The sequence below is a fragment of the Callorhinus ursinus genome, unplaced genomic scaffold (genome assembly GCF_003265705.2).
Source record: "Callorhinus ursinus isolate GAN/ISIS: 27379988/994484 unplaced genomic scaffold, GSC_fseal_2.0 scaffold7, whole genome shotgun sequence".
Classification (NCBI taxonomy): domain Eukaryota; kingdom Metazoa; phylum Chordata; class Mammalia; order Carnivora; family Otariidae; genus Callorhinus; species Callorhinus ursinus.
In genome coordinates this window covers 65,270,034-65,287,632 of record NW_027397069.1, presented here as the reverse complement: position 1 = coordinate 65,287,632, position 17,599 = coordinate 65,270,034, and the positions used below count along the sequence as shown (strand labels likewise).

General features: G+C 38.9%; 1 protein-coding gene across 1 annotated transcript in view; it reads left to right on the top strand.

The window, feature by feature from the left end:
* Window positions 1-17,599, top strand: part of RXFP2 (relaxin family peptide receptor 2) — a gene marked incomplete at its 5' end in the record, with an annotated part of 64,089 nt that overhangs the window by 43,612 nt on the left and 2,878 nt on the right. The window contains 8 exons of the mRNA XM_025874801.2: window positions 780-851; window positions 2,366-2,437; window positions 5,760-5,831; window positions 5,939-6,010; window positions 8,426-8,497; window positions 11,101-11,330; window positions 11,970-12,380; window positions 15,353-15,571. Of these exons, the coding sequence (XP_025730586.2) occupies window positions 780-851; window positions 2,366-2,437; window positions 5,760-5,831; window positions 5,939-6,010; window positions 8,426-8,497; window positions 11,101-11,330; window positions 11,970-12,380; window positions 15,353-15,571 (1,220 nt within the window). The remainder of the gene's footprint in view (window positions 1-779; window positions 852-2,365; window positions 2,438-5,759; window positions 5,832-5,938; window positions 6,011-8,425; window positions 8,498-11,100; window positions 11,331-11,969; window positions 12,381-15,352; window positions 15,572-17,599) is intronic.

The following is a 17,599-nucleotide window of genomic DNA, read 5'->3' as shown; positions in this document are numbered from 1 at the left end:
ACTGGAGCAGGGCGACAACCAGCTGCAGGATCTCAGAGGCATGGTAGAGAGAGCGGGCATTTCGTCTCTGGGTTTCGGCACCAAAAACAAAATACAAGAAAGAGTAGCCACTTTCCATCATGCAAATGGATACATATCCTGACTCTGGTGTTCAGTATCTGGAAGATAAATTTGCTTGGGTTTCTCCTTTAGCAAAATAGAGACGAAAGTATCTACGTGATGTCAGTGAAATGTGAGAATATAAGGATCTATGATGCCATGGTTTAGTGTCTAGGCTTTCGATACAGACAGATCTGGGTTAGAAGGTCAATTCTACCATTTACCAGCTGTGTGACCAGAAATTAAGTGAATTCCCAAGAGCCTCACATTCCTAATATGTTAAATGGGTGGGGAGGAGGGGGAGAAATAATACCAACTTTGCAGGAATGCTGTTATGCCCTCAGAACAGTACCTGACACCATAAAAGTCTAATAAATGGTAGTTACCATTATCATGGTGGCAATATAATGATAATTAATAGCATAGTATCTAGCACAGAGAGACACTCACGAAATATTGGGCTGCCCTTTCCCTCGATTTTATTAAGTTTGAATATTAATTGGAAGGAGAAAAGAAGCATAATATTAATTGTATTATTAACCCTACGATAATTAGGAAGAAAGCATAAAAATTGGAATGAGGAAAAAATTAAGTTCAGAACTGTTATATCAACAAAAAGTGCCTGTAGACATGTGATTTGTGCAAAAACATTAAAAATATTTCTCCTCCATGCCTTTTAGGGATTTGGAAGGCAATGGGATAAAACATCTTAGGAATTCCACCTTTCTGTCATGCAATTCACTCACGGTGCTGTAAGTATACAATGGAAATCAGTAAAGATGGGAAACCCAATAGATTTGGAAGTCAGAAGAAAACACTGACAAGGAATTTTAAAGTAGTGTTTTGTTTACAGCCTCGGTCTGAAACTGCAGTCCTAGAAAACGCACACATAGATTTATCAGTTTTGATGGTGGGGCCCAGGCTTCAATGTAGCTGCCCAGCCTCTAGGTCTCCAGCTGCTCTGCTTCTTGCTGAGGGCAATTACTATTTCCATGCATCCTCTCAGCTGAGCTGACGTCTAACCCTGTGATCACCAAGGAAATGAGATAATGTGTGTGCAAACGGTTAGCTCTACAACAATTAGCTGTTACTGCCAGTGAACAGTTATCCCTTGATGTCTCTTCTTTCTCGCTAAAGAAAAAAATAATAATTTTATTCTTAAGGGAAGAATATCTGATGTATTCTGGTTTGCCAAAGATTCTGATTGGTGATTCTGATTGCTGATTACGTTTTTTAAAGGGTGTCGGGGGTGGTATGCATGTGGATCGGCTACGGCATATTTGCCCTGGTAAAAACACAAGAATTTTGCTTTGGTTTTAACCATAGTTTTCCATATGCAGTAAGCAGTAATGTTTGATGGTTGCACAGGTTGTTGGAAAAGAAAAATTGGAGTATATTCACTTGTAGTCGTCTAACCACTGTTTTTCAACAAACGAAGAGATAAGGTTATTGCCAGGCTACGTATCTATCAATCAGATTGCAGACTAGCATATTTAATGAGAAAAGAGGGGCTATCCCACTCAGCAGATGCAAAGAGTTTATTCCTTTTCTCATAGATAATGACAGAGAACACTGGTACAGAGAACACTGGTAAACTAAACAAATTCCATTGACACCTTCTGTTTTATAGCCCCATGTAGCTTTTGAATCACTGTCACACTCATGATCTCATTTGTTAACACCTCTGTAAAGCAGTTAGCGGCAGACCCCCTCTTTTTACTGTATATCTTGGAGAATTCCATTTCTAGACAAAGGAAATGTAAAACCACTGCCTTCCCCACCACCACCCAATTTAAAATCCATTTGTGGCCCCAGAAACTGCTATGCGGTTGGTTTAAGCTTTGTTCTTTCTGGCCTTTTCCTAAGGAATATGCCTTACACAAGGATCCTCTCTCTCAAAGCCTATTCTAATTAATTAACGATCGCCTCAACCCCTACTCTAATTAATTAACAGGGTCCAAATTTGATATCCGTGTGTGTATATTGGGAAATGAACACTTTCTGAAATAATCAGATTCCAAAAAAACGCAGCTTCATAGACCACACTCCGCACCTCAAATTACCTATGGCAGCATTTCCTAGAGAGAACACGTGGATATCCTTGGTGAGAAATTCCTGCCTTACGTTCCACACCAGAACACACCTTATTTTGAGATTTCAAAGGAGGCCTTATGGAATTACCCCCAGAACAGTGGCATCTCCCAATGAGAACTGGTTCTTACAGTAGACACAAACCAACAGTGCTGACTCTCACCATGTCTTACAGGTTTCTGCCTAGAAATCAAATTGATTTTGTTCCAGAGAAGACATTTTCTTCATTAAAAAATTTAGGAGAACTGTAAGTAGCATTGTCTACTAGGAAAATAGGATTGCTTCTTCCAAGATTATAAATTTAAGTGACTAGGGAGGCTGCTTTTTCCCTAGTGGCAATCAAATTCTGCAGACTCCTGGATATTCAAAATCAATTAAGAGAACCAACATTATCCTAAAGTCAAAAGCAAATTAAAATCAAGCAGTGGGCTTAATATGGATTTAGCCTACTCTAATTTCTCTCCCTATTTTCTTTGGGTGATTTCGTGTGTGTGTGTGTGTGTGTGTGTGTGTGTGTGTGTGTGTGTGTTTTGGAGCAAATCAGTTTTCCAGAGCTCCTTAAACTCAAGGATCATTATCTCTAATGGCTGGAGTATAGTTAATTCTCAATAAATGCTTGCTAAATGAATGACTGACTGAAATCATATTAATCATGACTGAACAAAGGAACAAAGATGCTTATTATCCCTTGAGAAATTATGACTTCCAGAGCAGATGAAGCAAATACAAATGTCTAGAATGATCGGGTTTATTGAAAAATATTCAGAGAGCTTATGTAACTTTTCCTGTTCAAATATATGTTTTTTGGAGCTAAAACTTTTAAAAGCATGTCTCACTATTAATTCATTGCTACCCCCATAACTGTGTATCACTAGAAGTTAAAACTAAGTCTGTTACATTACAAAGGGGGTGACTTGGGTATAGAACTCCTCCTCCTGATCTGAAGCCTAAAAATGGAAATTAATTTCTTAATTAACCTCTCCCCCGTTCTTTATACCTCGCTTCGAAATCCAGGAAGTACTGGGGAAAATAACTCAGGAAGAGTAATTTGAAAACTAATTCACGAATAATCAAGATAATTCAAATGAATTTATAAGTATCACAAACCAAATCCACCTATATTTACTAAGTGCCTAGTATGTGCAAGACACTCCATTACAACTGAAAATATCGTCATTTTATGGCAAAAAGTGAAAGGCAGCTCCCTCAGAATCACTCGCTTATTCTTCACAAGGGCATTCCTGCTGAGACTTTAGAGGGTTGATAGGGACTTGAGTTATAGGGTAGAGAAAGCGAGCACCCCAGGACACACAGGAGCATGTTTTAAGTGCAAACTTAAGGAAACAGTGGTACAGAGTCCACATTTTGAAAAAATATTCTAATCCTCTTTTTATCCTACACTTAGAGCCACACACATTCCCACCCCCCCAAAAAAGAGTCTGATTAAGAGATACTAGCTTGTTTTTTAAAACATCACCAATAATCTATTCCGATCCACTGTTCATCAGTAAGTGAAAAAAGAAATTCAGAAGTTTATAGAATTAACTTGAACAAGGCACTTTTACTTCCTGAATTTACGAAAATGTTGGGTAATTTTACTATGCCTTCATGACAACAAACCGTGCTGGAGAGGAATAAGCACATTTAGGTGAGGCCACTAAAGTCCTTTCTTCCAAAAGGCTGTACTTCGTTTTGCAACATAACACTGAACAGGATGTTTTCTAGCTGCACAAGACGTCATCATTTTGCTCCGTGGTCATGCTCTGTCTGACCCATGCAAGCCTGTGGCTTTCCTTCTACACTAGACCCAGGTGTCCTCTTCTTACCGGCAGCCCCAGATCAGAATTGCCACCTGGCAGGACAACTACACTTGGATATCATGATAGCATCTCAAAAGTAATCTGTTACAATTAATTTATAGCTAACCCTTACCCTCCTGCCAGCTTCTTTCCCTGAACTTACCATCATAGGGCTATCAGCATCCTTCCTGGCAGCCAGGCTCGAAGCCTCTTCTCTTCCGTTCAACCCTCCTTACACTTCGTGTCCTACCAGTTGGTGAGACCTGCCCATGACCCCCTTAAGCCCTCATCAGCTTTCACATGGTACAGGGTCAAAGCCTCCTGCCTGGTCTCCATCGTTTGACTCTCCAACTTTTCATGCTTCCGACAGAACTAACATCCCATGAACCAGAGCATAGTATGCCCCTGTCCTGCTTCATATTCTCACTCCTTGTTGCCAGATTTCAATGTTAATGTTCAGAAGAATCACAAGGGATACTGGATTAAAATGCATATTACCAGACTCCCTCCCAGAGATTCTGAAGAGATAGTTCTGGAGTGGGCACCAGGAATGTACTCTTTTTATAAGAATCCTCTTTGGTTCTGATGCCTGGACTATGCCCTGGGAAGTTCTGCCTTGGAATGTACTCATGGCCCTTCCATTTTGTCTCCATGCTCATTTCCAGACTCACTCCCTCTACATCTCCCCATGCCCTCCATCCTCCACCCTCGCTGGACCATTTGCCAACTCCAGAAGATGTCATTGAATCTCAAGTTTCTGATTCACTGATCCTGCTTAACTCTCACCTGAAAAGCTGTTCTTCTTTTATACTACCTATGAAAATCATAAAGCTTTGTTCCAACAGTTCCTGATTTCCAACTCCTTCCTCTTTATTTAATCAGTACATCTATAATAGCACTTGCTTCATTCCTTCCTTGTTTTATAATCTAGTTGTTTATTCTAATTGTAAGCTTCTTTAGAAAAAGACCTAAGTCTTAGTTATTTGTAACTCCCACATGCCCATCAGCAGCTCCAAAGCATCAAAAATAGATAAGATCTTTTGTTTGAGTTTTAAGCAATTGCATGTCTGTTTCACTTTTGAACATCTTCCCTTTAGAAGGATATTTTGGACTCTTGAAGAGCCCTGATTCCTTCTGACCCAAGCAAATCCTTTTATATATTCTGTAGAAGCATTTCCCTATGATTCTTCATGGATTGGATAGTCCTCTTATATTTCATTCTAAATTTTTAATTTCTTTTAAAAAATAGTACCATATCAAAATAGATTTAAAATGTGCAAATTTATCCATTCAAGATTATCTGGGCAGATAATATGTGGCCAATACTGTCCTAGCTGGAAAGCAAGAGTAAGTAGAAGACATAGGTCTTGGCCTCAGAAAGCTTGTAATACAGTTGGATAAGCAAGATATCATAAACTTGAACCAAATAAGAATCACAGAAATAATGAATGATCGAAACGTACAGAGAGTACCTGAAACAGAGGAAATTAGTCAAAGTAGACATTGAACCAGGTTGGGAATGTGTTGGAGAGAGACTGAGAGGAAATTCCAGACAGGAACTGAATGAGCAAAATATCACACATCTGAAAGTGATGGAAAACACATCCATTTGGCTGACTCACACAGCCTTGTTTTGTAACAAGTTATCAGGTTGGTTAAATTGGATCATATTTTCTGTTACATCAAATGGGATGATGATAATTGTGAGGAGTAACAACCATGTCATGTATTTCCAATGTAATTGTGTCGGGTTTTCACTCTCATCAACAGGGACCTGTCTAGCAATATGATAATGGAGCTACCACCCCACATTTTTAAAGACCTGAAGCTTCTACAAAAACTGTAAGTTCTTCTTCCCACCATCAGCAGATTTAAATGGCAACGTCTCGAGCTTCCAAAATAATAACATCCTGATGCTTCTTTCCTCCCTCTTTCTAATGGTACAAAAGGAATCTGTCGTCCAATCCTCTTTTGTATCTCCACAAGAACCAGTTTGAAAGTCTTAAACAACTTCAGTCTCTGTAAGTGAAATATAACAGTATGTTGATTATCATTTTAGTGGATGTACTTTACTCAGAACCACATTTATTTTTAAATGGGTATTTGATACACACAGGGGTTTTTATTTGAGCATGCATCATCAGACAGTCATGAATATCATTGTTACCATCAAGTATGAACTGAATGACAGCAAAACCATTCAATATGTTGTAAAGAACATTTCTGTGTTTGAAGCTACATATACCAGATTCACATGGAAAAATCTCATCCTGCAATCTTCCCAAAGAATTAAATTTTCAGTAGTTTGGTTACTGAACAGTTGGTAAAAAACAAATTATGTAAGACTTGCTTGCTCTTTTCCTTTCCCCTCTGCTACAACAGTCTACTTGATATTGGTCTACGGTGCATGCTTTTTATATTTCTCTCAGTAAAGAAAAAAATTATCTCATCAATGTGAACATTCAGGCACTTAATGTTGTTTAGTATTTTAAAATTTCAACTGTATGAGGTTTAAATAGAGTCAAGAACTCTGCCAGTTTTTCTTTGAATTTCCTCATTCCTCTCCCAGGAAAAACCGTTGTTGGTTCAAGTTTGTTGTTTGTTTTTACACGGAGATTACATACATATTATGTGATCTCAGCCTTAAGATTTTGTTCATTTAATTCCAAAGATTAATCCTTAATATCACTTTTTCCTTTTTTTTTTTAAAGATTTTATTTATTTGTTAGAGAGAGAGAGAGCGTGGGCAAGAGAGAGAGTGAGCAAGGGTACAAGCAGGGGGAGTTGCAGGCAGAGGGAGAAGCAGACTCCCTGCTGAGCAAGGAGCCTGATGTGGGACTCGATCCCGGGGTACTGGGATCATGACCTGAGCCGAAGGCAGACGCTTAACCAACTGAGCCACCCAGGCGTCCCTCACTTTTTCCTCTTGCTAAATAGTTTTCTTTTGGAAATTAATTCCAGATTAAGTTCTCTTTCAACAGGTATTAGTGAGCATCCACTGATGAAAAAGACTTGGTTCCTGTTCTTAAGAAGCGAGAATATAAAAAAACAAAGATATGTGTGTTTGTGTGTGTGTGTGTGTGTGTGTTATACATATATATATATAACATATTGTTTTTTTCATATAATAATAGACCTTAGGATGTGAACAAAATGATTTTTCACTTACTACACACTGAATCCTAAAAGTCAAAATATCATGCTACCACATCATGCCTTTCTAAAAGTCAAATTAGAAACTATTTACCCAACACTTTTCTTTATTTCTTTTCTTTATTGTCTCAATCCTTTTCTTTTTAAGATTCATTTACACATTTATTTTACAGACATTTGCTGGCCACCAACTTATTCATAGCATTGTCTTAGGCACCCAAGATATAGTGACCCCTGCCCTTTTGGAAACTATCGGCTATTAATCAAATAATCACACAATCCATGTAGAGCTAAAACTGTGATAAGGCCAGGAGAAAGCCAGAGAGCAAAAGAAAGAGGGAAACAAATCCTTTAAAAAGGACACAAGAGTTTCCTGCAACAGAGACCCTGGGACGATTCTGGAGTATAATTGCTCCACTAGGTTTCATTTCTGACTGCCAAAGAACAAGGCAGTTTTGTGAAAGACTCAGTGGATGGGTGAAAACTCAGAACCATGTCAAGAAATCCTTATTCAGATTAGTCAAAAAGAAACTGAGTGAGAATCAAACATCTTTCAAAATAAACCTTAAAAGTAAAAGGCTTCTGTCTTTTTAGATTTTCCTCTCTCCATCTGTTTCCTGAGAACATGGGAGACTCCCTTAATTCATGCCATCCTAAAGAGTCTTCAAAGAATCTGTACTTGAAGAAGCTTCTGGATAAATGAGGAATATAGTGGTTCCCACTGGAGCCCTCTGAGGACATCTCATGGGGTCTGGAGAAAGGAAAGGCGTTATGCTTCCCACTACTGTCTTAGGAACACTTGTCCTGAATTGGAGCCTTGCTTACTGCTTCCATGGTTTTCCACCCTAAAGATGCATAGGCCTGGAAGAAACAACTGTATCTGAATCCAGGTTCTCACAAAACTTACTTCAGTGATGTTCTCAGGTTGGAAATATCAGTTCCTGTCTGAAACCCTCTAAAGTTCACATGGTGTGGTCTATAAAATGAAACTAGGCAGCCAACTTCATGATCACACAAATCACCACTGCCATTTTTAAATCAAAGAAATTCATGAGAATGTTCTATTAGAATGTAATTCAGCATATAAAGTGACAAAATCAGCTCCAACTTATAAAAGTCATAAATAGAAATGGCAATCTCCTAAGATAGTTTACTGTAAAATTTTCATCCTAATTTGAACTGGTAACAGGACTTTGAAGCATGGTATCTAGGATATGACAAAAAATGCAATTATTAAAAAGTTAAGCCCTGAAAACATGAAACCTATTGTGCATATTTTCCAGAGACCTGGAAAGGATAGAGATTCCAAATATAAACACACGGATGTTTCAGCCCATGATGAATCTTTCTCACATGTATGTATGTATGAAAAATGGAGAAGTAAGCATGGCGAAATATTGCCGATATTCTAGTATAAACTGTCTAATGTATCACTGCAATGTGTTTTTATGCAAGAAAAGTCTTTTTATTGAGAACTTTTTAATTTTGTCACCTTTGGTCCCTGTTCAAATAGAGTTCAATATTATGATGTGCCGACATGAATGACACTTCTCTCTGGAAACACGCTGTTTATCCAATTGAGGCCCAATAAGAGATCAGGGTACCAGAATACCACACATTACACAAGATGAAGTCCCTGGCTAAATGGTACTCAGGAGACCTGGAAACATTAATTCACCTCACATGAATGAGCAGTTGGCTGCTCTAAGATTTGAGCCCTTAGGAAGAAAGGTGCTATATAAATTCCAGGTGTTGTTACTGTTACTAAGTGCACTACAAAATGGAGGTAATTAATCTTTATAGTAGTTTTTGATGTCACTTTAATATATTTGGCTAAAGTGCACTGTGTAAGTTGTGTTAATATATGTGTTTATGACATGATTAATTTCTTTATCAACTGTGTATTCTATGTGTTCATGATTTCAAAAATTAACCCTTGTTATCCACAACAATAGGGAGGATTCGGTGTAAGATTACAAGTTGGGTGCAGCAAGTGGATGAAATGGTTGGTGTGAAGGTGCTCTTTTGGGAGAACATTTTGTTTAAGTCTCTGCAGTAGGTGTGATTACTAAAAGACAAGTACATGATGCATATCCACATGGTTTTCATCATTTCTCTTTCTGTGGCACCAGTAGATACTTATTTAATGAGGCTATCTTTTCCTTGTTGAGGGTAGAATGTGAGGTCCTTTTAGAATAGAGAAATTCAACCTTTTTAGAACTTGATGGAGAAGCTGCCACTTGAAATATGAACCTCAGGTTGAGGTCAAGAAGGAGCTAATAATTAACAGAAAATGTTTTAACTTAGTTACTTCCCTACTAAGTGACCTAGTTTCTCTTCACCTCCTTGTCCACCATTTATTGAAACACCTCCACCTCATAAGCCCCTCTCCTTCCACGTGCTGACCAGTGCCGTGGTCACAGCAGGAGGAAAGGTTGAATGACCAAGAGACCCTAGCTGGGTCCATCTGAAGACAGTGGACATAACGGAATCTTAAAGGGACTAAAAGGTCAAGTCAAGTGTGTACCAAGGACTCCAGGCAAGGAGAAGATAAAAAGGGAATTATACATCAAGTTCCTTTAAATGCATAGATGATTTCAGGAAGCTCAACTGTCAGCTACTTGAGGGCAGGGATTGCCCCCTATTTCCCTACCTGACAAGCAGAGCACTAAATTATCCATCTTTCACGTGCTTATCTAGGAAGTATTTGTTGAGTACTTCGCATGTGTCAGGCACTGTTCTAGATCTAAGAACACAAGACAAACAGGAGAGAGAAGTGTCTGCCCCATGGAGCTTCCATTCAGCTTTGGGAAACAGAAAGTGAACAAATAAATTGTGAATAAACTCTGTGAAAGAAAGTGTAGCAAGACAAAAGGACAGAAAGAGGAGATAGATGGTTCACACAGAAGAGCGAAGTGACGTCTGAGCAGACCTGAATGGAGGGAGGGACCAGGTCTGGCAATACCTAGGGGGAAGAATCTTCCCGGCAGAGGGAACAGCAAAAGCATTGCAGTAAGAAGAGGGGTGAGCCTGGCTTCTTTGAGAATTGGAAGAAGGCCAATATGTCTGAACGGAAGGAGCAATGAAGGGAAGGTGAGGTGGATCTGGGCAGCCAATCAATCACGGGGGCCTTGAAGCCATGGCAGAGTAAAGCTTGAATTAACTGGCTAGTCTCAAAACCGAATGGGGAGACGGCAAAAAAGGATTAGACAAAGAGAAATGAACTAAAAGAGGTGGTACAAGAAAACAAAAATGGAATACGTTTTAATGGGGAGTGGGGAGGCCTAAACACACAGGTTTGGGGAATGGCGATAAGCCAAATGACCTCCCAATTCAAACGCGTCAAGCTTCCACACACCTAGATCAAAAACACATTGATCACAAACAAACCTATATCTGCCTCTAGAAATTGTTTAAGCCCTTTTAGGCCCTGGTATGAAATCTGCTTCTTCTCCTAGCTCCCGTGAGACTGAGTTTTCCTAGTCTCTGAGACCCTCCCTTCCCGCCAGTGTCAGGGAAAAGGAGGCTGGTTAAGTGAGTATACTTAAAATGAAGTACAAGACAGGGATGTTTTCAGTTTCCATCCCAAACCCAAGCCCCTGAATGTTTGCTGCAGATCAGTGTAACAAGGACAATTTACTTTTTATCATACCCTAAAGAATAATTCAATGTGATGATGAAAAATGGAGTCCTGGAGACTTCATATTCTCATGTCCTCCCCTGACTCATTTCAGTCAAGGCACAGAATTTCTATGTCCTTCAGGTTCTTCGTCTTCCCAAGAAGCACACTGCCTAGAGTAACATAATATTTGATAAAGAATTCTATAATCACTATAACCAAAAATAAACAGACCTAGAGAAGTTGCATACCTGACAGAGCAGCAGCTCTGATAGAGGATGGCAACTGTAGTTTTTCTGTCATTGCTGTGAAGTGACTCTTTTTTCCCTTTGAATTTAGTTATTTCACAAACTTTCGATACTGCTCCTATGCTCCCCATGTCCGCATATGTATGCCCTTGACTGACGGCATTTCTTCATTTGAGGACCTCTTGGCTAACAATATCCTCAGAATATTTGTCTGGGTTATAGCTTTCATAACCTGCTTTGGAAATCTTTTTGTCATTGGCATGAGATCTTTCATTAAAGCTGAAAACACGACTCACGCTACGTCCATCAAAATCCTTTGTTGTAAGTATGTTTCCTATCTAAGTGGATTTAGGATGTCTTCTGTGACGTGTGCACTAGATAACATATTGGCCTTCAACAATGGCACTTAATATAAATTATATGAGCTGGACAGCTTTTTTTCTAAGAATGAAGTACAGTTCTCTTTGACTCTCTGTTTTAGACTGCATCATTTTGCAGTGATCCAGCACCCACCGTGTGGGGTTATATCTTGGAAATGGGGTAACAGGGAGCCAATGAGTCAATGGACAGCTTATGGAGGACAGGTTTTGGGTTATAAACTAAGCTCTGTTAAACCTTCAGTTAGAATAGCACCCACGTTCTCAAGCCCAAAGAAAATTATTTTCTTTATTAACTATGCAAATGATATTTGTTTGCTGTTCAAAAACTAGCTTCCCACACACAAATATCTCCCCCACACACACACACACTCACCACCACCATTACTTTTAAATTATAAAACAAAGACCCAATGTGGTACTTTAGAATTAGGACACCTTTCATGAAGTCCGTTGTCCTTTAGAGACTGTTGTCAGTGTTTATATTAGTTCATTTAATACAGGATGGAGGAGGAAGACCTAGTTAAAAAACCAAAACAGATGCTGGGAACTATCAACAGACACTGTATTAATTCCTTAACAGGTGCAGACTGCCTGATGGGTGTTTATTTGTTCTTCATTGGCTTTTATGACATAAAATACCGCGGGCAGTATCAGAAGTATGCTTTGCTGTGGATGGAGAGTTTACAGTGTCGTCTCATGGGGTTCCTGGCCATGCTGTCTACTGAAGTCTCTGTCCTGCTGCTGACGTACTTGACTTTGGAGAAGTTCCTGGTCATTGTCTTTCCCTTCAGTAACATTCGTCCTGGAAAATGGCAGACCTCGGTCATCCTCATTGGCATCTGGATTGTGGGATTTTTAATAGCTGTGATTCCATTTTGGAATGAGGATTATTTTGGAAACTTTTATGGAAAAAATGGCGTATGTTTCCCACTCTATTATGACCAAACAGAAGATATTGGAAGCAAAGGGTATTCTCTTGGAATTTTCCTAGGTAAATTATATGTTTCATTTTCTAGACCAACGTAATTCTGATAGAAACAACAGAAATTTCAGCAAGTGTGTATTTGTCCACTTCAGAAAGTAAAAGATTATACTCTAGACTGTGTCCTTTTTGAAAGAAAAGTTCTTACTATTTATAGTTTTTATTTAACTTTTTATTATAGAGATTTAGTATGAGAAACAACAGCATACTGTCTGGATGATGTTTTATTATCTGTAAGACCCTTTGATATTCACATTGTGACTCTGAGCTGGAGGAATTCTAGTTTTAGTGCCTTGAACTGCGACCTCACCAAGTTATCTGAAATCATTTATTTTTACAATCTAGATATGAGTTAAGTAAATAATAATAATAAAATTCTGGAAACTCACTAGCAGGAGATTACCAGAATGGAAATACCAGGAAAGTGTATTGCCTTTGGTAAATGCAGCTCTAAAGTCAACAACATAAGAGTACTTAATAAAACTGTTTGCTTTTCAGTTTTCTTAATTCCCCCTAATTTTTTAGAAAAGATCCTACTTTCTCTGTTAAAAAAAAGTGAATGAGAGGTTTAGCTCTTTATAACAAAAAACATTTGTTATTGCCTAATAAGTATCCCTCATGCTTAAAATTAAGATGACTTCCACATCATTTTTTAACTAGGGCAGTATTATCATTTTAATTTCCCTTTCTCATCTTTTCCCCTCATCTAAGTAGTCAATAAGCTCTATCATCATTTCTTTTTCATTGAATAGTTTTTCATTAAAATATGCCTCTGTCTTCTATTTCTTCCAGTCTGTACCTACTACCAGCTTAATTTAAAACCTCACTACCTCAACTCCAAAGGGCTTATTAATAAGGGTTTATCACCTTAGCCCTTACTAGTCTTCTGGCCTTGGAGGCTTTCTCTCTCCTATTAACCTGTTCACTACCTGAGTATCAAAAAGATTGTGTTTGCCCCTTCAAGACCTTCAGTGACTTCCTGCTACTACCAAGGTCAACTGTAAATTAATCACTCAAACGCAAAACAAAATGACTCTAACCACCAGTCCCAGATCTTCAACTATTCCTTCTCTTCTGAGAAATACACTTTCTTAGCACCATTTTAATAATACTCTTTACATACTACCCTGTTCTATAGCTATTTTTTCATGGATATTGTAAGCTGTTCCTAGCATAGGTGCACTTCATAGACACACACACACACACCACTACATTCACTGATTCATCAAGGATTTATTAAGCACCTGCTATAGGCCAGGCACAATTTTGGGTACTGGAGATACAACAGATCAGCCCTCACAGACCTGCCACCAGAAAGGGGGATAAAGACAAGTAAATACATTCTTACATCACAGACTCACAAATACCACAAAGAAGGTGTACTGGGTGTTCTAGGAGCCCCAAATTCGAGCACCAGGGAAGGCTTTCCAATAGAAATGAGTCCAAATCCTCAGGCCCAAATGATAAGGAGGCATTAGCCAAGTGAAGTCTATTCCAGGAAAAGACATAGTAGATGTAGAGGCCCATAGACAAGGAACAAGTCCAGATGAAGGGCCAAGGAGTTAGGTGTGGCTAGACCTTACGGTTAAAGGGGGTGGGTTAGGCTAAAATGGGTTTAGCACCTGTGATGTATTCCAGATAGAAAAAGAGATAGTAACACACACACACACACACACACACACACGTATCTCATCATCATCTATATACACTTGGCTTACCTATGAGAGGAGTCCTAGAGCCCTTTCTTATCTTTAAAGAGTATAAGAATACACAGTTTTTAAATGAATTCTTTATTTTAGAATGGAATTAGACTTAGAAGTTGCAAGGTTAGTACAGTTTCCATATGCCCCTTACCCAGTATCCTCTATTGCTAACCACTCACATCCCTACGGCGCTTTTAGAACACACACTTTTGGTCCGTTCACGTCTGTTTTCATAATTTGCGCCAGAGGATCATCCTTAATAGTCATTTTCTTTTATTCTTAACTGAAGTTTCTGACAAAAGGCCTAACATAAACCAATTTTATAAAATTCTCTTGTATGGCTTTATTATGAGATTCTGTAGAATGTGAAATACCTTGAATAAAAACAACAGAACACTGGGAATTTATAGAATTTTCCCCTAGACTTCACCCATCTTTTACATATAGTCTAGATTCAGAAGAACATTTTTTTAAGCAACTTTGAAATTGTAAGCATATTTTATGTTCACAGTGAAGAATAAGATCATTACTCTTAGGAATTTTATTATAGAAAGAATATAACAAAGTGACTAAGAAGTCAACATTATAAGATAATGATGTTAAGTGAGAATTGTTTAAACGTATTTGACCCTAAAAAAATAAACCATATAGTTGTTTTTTTTATTTTTTCTTATTTCTTTTTTTCTAAAACAAGTCTAAAGGGTTCTGAATTTTAGTTTAAATTACTGTAAGCTATCTGAGAAAAAAAAACAAGAATGGATTTTTGTTCTATGTATTATTTTTACTTGGGACCAAAAAAAAAAAAAACCATGAGAAATAATGTTTCTGAAGCTATTATCTTCTTGCTATTCCAAGGTTATCTTGTTCATATTTATAAGATAAAGAAATGGGGTCATGTTTATTTTTTGAGATGTACATATGATTACAGTAATCCATTAAGATTTGAATTTGCAGAGAGCCAAAAATGAAAATAGCTTTTTTCTGGCTTTAAAAAAGCTAAAATTCACCTCATGATACACCTAGATCTGAATTTCAGAGCTCTGTAACTCTTCATAAAGGGTTTGTGTATTTTAAATATCTTTTGGATCTGACAAACCCAATTCAGTTAGCTTATAGCCTTAGATTCAAGGTTTTTAGCTGATTATGACTGGGCTTACACAAAATGCTTCTTGGTAGTACAGCGTAAGAAGAGGCACCATAATGAACATCTGTGTAACACAGTATTTTTACTGTTGATTTCTACCCCTGAGATGTTAAGAGCTGTGCTTTTCCCAACAGGTGTGAACTTGCTGGCTTTTCTCATCATTGTGTTTTCCTATACTATTATGTTCTGTTCCATTAAAAAAACTGCCTTGCAGACTTCGGAAGTGAGGAATCACATTGGAAGAGAGGTGGCTGTTGCAAATCGTTTCTTTTTTATAGTGTTCTCTGATGCCATCTGCTGGATTCCTGTATTTGTAATTAAAATTCTCTCCCTCTTCCGGGTGGAAATACCAGGTCAGTCCCTTCTATTATTCCCAAGTACATTGTGCCATCTTACACTCCCTGATGAGGACAGAATACAGTGCCTGACATATAGTAAATTCTCTGTAAATACCTACAACTTTGGTACAAACAGTTATTATTTTCTTCAGTATTTTATAATCTGTATTCTAAGATAGAAACTGGGGAGTGGTGCAATCCAGACAAGAATAATAAGAAAACAGGAGCTGGGGGAAAAAAAACAAAAAACAAAAAAAACAAAACTAAGACTCAGTGTCTCATTTCTACCTGAGCTAGATAGTGGTTCTTAACCAAGAGTACACCAAAAAAATCAAAATATACATGCCCAGGTTCTAGATTTAATCTATAGGGGCAAAGGGCTACACACAGGGATTTTGGAAAAGTTCCCCTTGTGATTCTGAGGCACACACCCCTGGTTAAGAACTACTGTCTATTTCATGGTCCCTGCCCTGTGGTTGTCACATGAGGCTCCACTCTGCAGAGTGTGAGATGTTCTGTTCAAGTGCTTCATCAAAAAGGCCAGGTTTCCCACTCACACCCCTAGTTCAACCAGAGGAAAAAACCTGTCATGAGTTAGGATTTCATTTGAATCCCTTTCTAGGACCTAGAAATCACAGCCATGCAGGGGCCGCCCAGGGCTTTGGCTCGACTCTCAATGAACTAGACTTTCCACTTGGGGAGTCCATCCGGGGCAGGAATTGTGTCTTATTCATCTTGGCACCCCAGGCTCATGCATGGGGTTGGCCCTTCAGAAGCACTTATAAAAGTGTGATGAATGTATAAGTACCAAACAGCTGTAACAGTTTATGTCCCTCCAGCTTGTGCACAGAGTCATGGGAGGCCTTGTCAAATGCCTCATTGCAAAATGACACACAACATCCCCAGCTTCCCCTTAACCTGTCCATATAGCCTGACCGCAAGGCAGAGGTGTCCCTGGAGCCATGTAAGGTGTGAAAGTGCAGATCAAAAGAGAGATCGGGGCTGACTACTTGGACCTTCCACTAGGTGGGGAGAGCAGAGGCCATAAGAATGTGTGTGCCATCACTTGGGGTTGGGGAGAGCCAGGTGGCTGTGAGGAGCAGAGTTAATTAAGAGGAAAGATGAATTGTCCAGTCTGAGTTATCCAGTCTACTACAACTTTCTGAGCATCTCAATGTTTACATTCTTACATTCCAAATTCAACAGGACTAAAATGGCCTTTGGCCTTCATTGCTCATGGATTATAAAGTCCAAATGCTGGGATCAGCATTAGAAATGTTAATCTCCCACTCTACCCTCATGTATTCTGGGATCCAGGCCCATTAGAATCATTGGGATTTTTTTCTTCTGCACCTTTTTGATGTCTTGCCTTTGCTGAAGTTGTTCCCTCCACCTGGATTGTATCTTCAACCTGTAAGACTCTAGGTACTAAATACCCCTTCTCATACTTCAAAATTCAACCCAAATACTCACTCCCCTATAGCACCATTCCAGACCTCTCTCCAACCCACTCCCATCCAACTCAATTGCTTAAATGTCTGTTACATATTGTTCATAGTTCACTTATTAGCCTCATCTGAACCGCCTACCAGCATTATTTTTTAATGTGTTCATTGCTTCCTTCAGATTATAAGCTTCAGGATGTTAGGGACCATGTCTTGTTCATCTTTCCACAGTGCGTTTCACATAATGTTATTTAATAAATTCTTCTTCAACTAAAGATGCTGAGCTGGTCCAAGAGTGGTGGAACAGTGTGGGAAAGGAATGATCTCATCAACCTCCCCAACTTCTCTTTCTACACCTTTTGACGTCCTTCCCCACCTCAGTCACTTGCTTCTCTTGAATGTGGGAGGAGGCAGCCTTGTGTGGTGGAAGAAGGACCAAGGGAGGCAGGAGTCCTTTTTTTTTTTTTTAAGATTTTATTTATTTATTTGACAGAGAGGGAACACAAGCAGGGGGAGTGGGAGAGGGAGAAGCAGGCTTCCCGCCGAGCAGAGAGCCCGATGCGGGGCTCGATCCCAGGACCCTGGGATCATGACCTCA